The sequence below is a fragment of the Nanorana parkeri genome, unplaced genomic scaffold (genome assembly GCF_000935625.1).
Source record: "Nanorana parkeri isolate BGI_ZX_2015 unplaced genomic scaffold, ASM93562v1 scaffold165, whole genome shotgun sequence".
Lineage (NCBI taxonomy): Eukaryota > Metazoa > Chordata > Amphibia > Anura > Dicroglossidae > Nanorana > Nanorana parkeri.
The window spans coordinates 1,376,287-1,381,970 of NW_017306433.1; the positions used below are offsets into that span (position 1 = coordinate 1,376,287).

The 5,684-nt window shown below is 41.4% G+C and overlaps 1 protein-coding gene across 1 annotated transcript in view; it reads right to left on the reverse strand.

Annotated features, from left to right (window-relative positions):
* Positions 1–2,155: 2,155 nt before the first annotated feature.
* NFKB2 (nuclear factor kappa B subunit 2) overlaps positions 2,156–5,684 on the reverse strand; it is a 31,224-nt gene continuing 27,695 nt past the window's right edge. The window contains exon 22 of the mRNA XM_018554567.1: positions 2,156–2,491. Within this exon, the coding sequence (XP_018410069.1) occupies positions 2,331–2,491 (161 nt within the window). The 3' untranslated portion in view covers positions 2,156–2,330. The remainder of the gene's footprint in view (positions 2,492–5,684) is intronic.

Consider the following 5,684-nt stretch of genomic DNA (forward strand, 5'->3'; position numbering starts at 1 on the left):
TCCAGTGGACAGTGGGACACATTACTGTTATTTATTCTCCCTTCATCCCAGTGGGGGTTTTTGGACGCATTTAAGAAGCACAATCCAGTAACATTGTTGACATGTCCTACAACACCAAAACCTCTAACAGTTCTGTACCTTCTCTCTCCTTTCCTAATCTGTTAATTCCTTTGCTCTCTTGGGAGGTGGGAGTCAGTAACTCATTGCAGTGACTCATTGGTAATAGCTGGATCAGGCTGCTGCCTGCCTCTGTCTCACTTGAAGGTCATCTTTAATGCATCTTTGATTAATGCTTAATACATTGTTTTGGATTTTCCTTCTGTAAATTTGGTTGGTTGTAAGTTGTGCATCTAAAATGCCAAACTGTTTTCTGCATAAAAAGATTTGTGTTAAGTTTTATTTTCCATACATTTATTAAATGAAATTGACTCTTCATATGTAGATGTCTATTTCCTGTGTAAAGCAACAGATCCTAAGCCAAGGTAATGCAATCATCATAGTTGTGTGTGTATGTATGTATGTATGTATGTATGTATATATGTATATATATATATATATATATAAGTTATGGTGACGATAATGTGGATATTGTTTTGGGAATGCATGTTTCAAACATCGGTAACCTGGGGCTTTCACTGCACATTTTTATAAGTAGTATATTGGATGTGTGCACTCTCCACACCACTACAGTTGATGTGAACATAACACTGATGTTAGCTGTGAAATGAAAATAATTTAAACAAAGAAAATATTCTCTCTGCTGCAGAATGGTGTAATAGAAATAATTTACTTTGTGGACATTATGTGGAAGTGCTAAAACCCCTGTTAGAACACCGTGCCTCTACAGGGGAGATTCCCCCTCTCTATAGGTCCTGGTGACTGTTGTCCCCAAGACTGAAAGTGAAGGGAAATGCAAGGTTTTAGGCCTGCTTAAGAGACAGAGGATAAGGAAAAATCTTCCAATGAGATACATGTTCCAGTGACAACTGCTAAGAGGGGGGATATCACCTTTCTTTGGGGAGATTTACCTTCATGCCCTGTCCCAGAGAAAGAACAGAAAGTAAGGAGGACATGTCTCCAACAGGATACAACATAAGAAAAGAAAAAACTAAAAACAACATCTTATTTTCTTTTAATAGTAGGGTGCTGGCTACTAGGCAACCAGTATATAAAGCTGCATTATTACATTATTACATTGGTACATAAGGCATAAAAGGTAAGAGAGCAGAACTGGCTAATGCCAACTTTACTTCTCTTAGCTGGTATGACCTTAACTCCCCTTGCCCCTCCTGCCTACCACAGTGAATTGTAGTTGGTGCCTCCTTCATCGAAAAATTAGATACTGAATTTATAGTAAGGATAATTACTGCGTATCAGGTCAGGAACAGTACTAATGGTTGTATTATACACAGCTAACTGGAAACCAAGGTTTTACTACATGGCAGGTTCCTGTTCTTATCACTACACTAGTAGTGTAGTACACTACTCCTACACTCTTATCACTATCACATCTCAAAATAATGACAGTTGTGCACATTGATTGCCACATTTATCTGTCCATTGTGACTTCTTCAAACTACTCTGCATGTGTGGGAAGAGGTCAGCCATTGCTGGTCATTTTCTGCATCATGAAAGGAAACTCTAACTATGCACAAATTAGCTTGTGGAATACTGCTGCCCTCTAGGAATACACTGAAGTGTAGTGAAAGTATTCAACAGCTGGTAAACTGCCAGATGGTTCATAAGGTGCCATCTCACTTTATCCTTTGTTAAGCTGGTACATGGATAAAAGATGTACACCCAAAAAACATACATCATTTATTTGTAATAAAAATAAACATTTTAAATAATAGTATTAGGAGCAATAAACATAGAAAGAAGGATACATGTTAAACATTACCTGGAATAAAAAAGTGTATGTTTACACCTCCAGCTATCTGTACAAGTCTTGTCTTAACAGTTCACAAGAAGTCTTTTTCCAATGATCATCTCACAGATGAAAAGTAGAACAGAATCATTCAATCACTGATATCTGATTTCCAGACATTGTTCAAAGTGCTGCACTTTGTCCCAATGTGACCATCCACCGGTGCTATGACTCAGATCTCTTTGCAACTAATAGTCAGAAATATACCTACGTAGATCAATTTAGGCAGCGAGCTAAAACAATGTCGACAGAGTTCTCTCTATAACATGATTATAAAATCTTCACATTAGGAGAGAATTGAGAATCAGTGGCTCACACCATTAGATAAATTTTAGGCACCAAACTGAGTCCTTCTGCATGTTAGTGGGCGGAATCCAAGGTGATTCCTCCTTCAGTGTCTGTTTTATTGCCCACTTGATGGCTCATTTCCTGGGGCTAATTCTTGTGTTGGAGACAACCTGGTGGTCCCGAGAAGGGCAGGTTTCTGAGGTTCAGATGCTGTAGACTGTTCCATATCCACCGACTCACTTCCATAGGCACTGTCCACCATCGTCTGTCCATCATCTTTGGCTAAGAAAAGAAATGCATCCATGATATATTTCCAGTCACATGTTATTATTAGAACAACTAGTATCTCATATTAATCTGGTCCAATCAGGTGTGTACATTCTATTTGCTACGACCATGAAATGAATGGGATATTGATAATGGGCAGGAAAGTAGAGAAAGCAAGAAGATTTTCCCTATGTGGAAGTTGCATATAGAATTATGTTGGTGAAGAATTATGTTAGGGATAATGATAGACTGACAGCAGTGCCATGTACATGGCCGGATTTATAGTTTTCCCTCCCCTAGGCCAGCTATCTTGCACCCCCCCCAATCGATCTATATAAACAGCAAGCACAGACTGATATCACACGCCCATGTTCAATGACCCTAATGCTACCAACCAAGCACATGTGACATTTACATACAATGCAGTGGAGAAGCAGCTTGTATGTTCCTAAAGCACAACTGGGAAATAAAACTTGTTCCCCAGAAATATGACTTTCTGCCGCCCTGAAACTTCCTTCTACTGTTTCTATAGATGTGTGTGGTAAAAGAATAATAGGAATGATACACAGTAATAGAAAATTGGAGGCTGGTAGAAAGAGCACGATAAAATGATTCAATAAATATGATACTAAAATGCTTCCATCAAATAATGACATTAGGGCCGAAATTCACACCGTTGCGTTCTGTGATCGCACGCCAAACATGCATAGAAACGTGCACTTTGATGAAAATGTAGCAATACACGAAACGCGCTTGCATTGCCATTCTTTTCTAATGGCACCCCAAACGTGGCAAGGAAGACGTGTGGTTTTCCTCTGCGCGCATTAAAACGCACACAAACACGGGAGCCAGACACAGAATGCATGTCACAACATTTGTTATATGAGCTTTTTTGCCGTGTTCAGCACCTCGCTGAATTCAATGGGGATATGCAGCAAGTGCATGCAGTAGTATAGCAGTACACCAACGCGCACTAACCTGATGCGCGTTCCCAGAACGCCATGGTGTAAATGCGGCCTGAGGAAGCAACAATCAACATATCAAATGTAATAAAACCCGGATATTGGAAGGTGCCTGTAGGTGTGAACTTACAGCAGGGGCTTGTGGCAGTGCGCTACAGTGCAGGTGTCCCAAGACTGCCACAGCAGCACCAACAATCTCCATGTCACTGGATCACTGTCTTCTGTGCTGAGAAAGTTCATTGCTCGCAGCTCTGGTGATCATTTAAACACCACCTCTACCATCGGTATTTCTATAGCATCTGCCAACCAATGATAGAGGAGGTATTGCAGGACACAGTAGTACGCCTTATCAGCCAATAGGAGAGCAGTTATCAAGTGCATGCTATTGACCGGCAGTAGGGATGTCCTGATACAAGCATCAGTATCGGGACCGATACAGAGCATTTTGACAAGTACCTGTACCTGTACTTGTCAAAATGCCCCGATACAAAGCGCCGAAGCTTGCGCTATTTTTTTTCCCTTACCTTCTGGCTGCTGTTTGGGAGAGCAGCGGCGAGTCAGCGCTGGTCCGGTGGGAGGAGCTCCAAGTGGGGACCTAATTTAGGGTAGTCGCCGGGCAGCTAAATTAGGACCCCACCTGGAGCTCCTCCGCTGACTCGCCGATGCTCTCCCCGCACAGCGCTGACTACAACCTCACCAGCAAGGCACATAGTGAGGGCAAGAGGGGTTCCTATTAAGGAGCTATTATTATTAGCAGAGGATAATTGTAAATCTATTGTCTGCAGTGTGTGCTCCATGTGTAGTACATATAGAATACACTGCAGACAATAGATTTACAATTATCCCCTGCTAATATAAATGGATTAAATGATCCATAGTACATGATATGTAGTTGTATTATGGATCATTTAAAGTCACCTGTCCCTTTAAGAAAAAGTATTGGCAAGTACATGAGGGGAAGTACTTGGTCCTGAAAAAGTGGTATCGGGACATCCATAACCGGCCGCACCTCCCGGGGCGGCACTGCTGGTCTCATTCATTTCTGCTAATAAGATGTTTGCTTCATGCGCTACAAATGTAAACACTTCCGTGAAGTATGAAGATGTTGCAGCTTTCCATTTAATGGACTAGAAGGTTACAGAGAGCTACAATTACACCGTGCTGCCCCGTTTGCCTCATATAATCTCTGCTTTCTAATCCCGATAACAAGTGTTCCTGAAAGTGTGCAGATAAACTCTTGGCTTTACTGCTGGAAGGTTTAAGCTTGTAACCTTCAAATAAATGAAATATGCGGGAAATGAGCACTGCATTTCTCTCATCTCATCCTTATATTGTGTATTTGTTTCCATTACTTGTATTATATCCTTCCATAAGTTTAAGCAATATGCAGCCCCCTCTGTATGAAATTGTAGAGAGCTGCAGTATGAGAAGGGGCTGCAAGGCTTCCCATAGAGCAGTGACTGATTACTCTGTAGTTGCGTGGCTCCAAGCTGTGTAGGGAATGGCTGGTCTATTGGCGTGCTATCTCACCGCCTGCAGGGAACACATCTTTGTGAAATGTAAATGTTGCATGCGTGGTTTACACAAGAGGGTGGAGAATTCTTGTAGCGGTCTGCACTTCTCTCATGGAATCAGCCAAGAAGCTGTTTGTAGAAGACTCTTCCATGTAGTACAACATGTTCTGACAAACAAGATCAATAGCTTCCCCTGACAGCAGTAAACAAGCGTGTTTTCTCCTTCCATTGGTAACGGTCTCATAGCTGGAACAGATTGGAAATACATGTCTTTGCTGAGATGGCTGCTCATTGTATTCCCTGGTAAATGATCTTGTTCACAGCACAAACAGGGTTCTTATACTGGTTAAATGTGTATTATAATTGTATGCTGAGTGCAGTGATGACAGCTGGGTGCTTTTTTTTTTATTTACAATAATCCTTCAAATATTCATTTTAATATAAAACATAATAAAAGACTGTGCAGGTTTTCTGTAGAAGATGGAGAGAGAAATATGAAGGTTGTTATTGCTGAACTCCTCTTGAAAATGGCAATTGCCTGTCTGCCCCAACGTCAATACTTTGGGGCCCTCCACCTTAAGTTAAAGAGGGAGTGAGACAGAGTAGGATCACAATGACATTAGGGGCAAGTTAGAGTTAACAGAAGGCTTGTCCAAGAGTCTTCTGAAAACAGGTGGGGGACTCTGCACTGCACCTCAGGGACTAGGCCGGGGTGGTTTAAAAAAA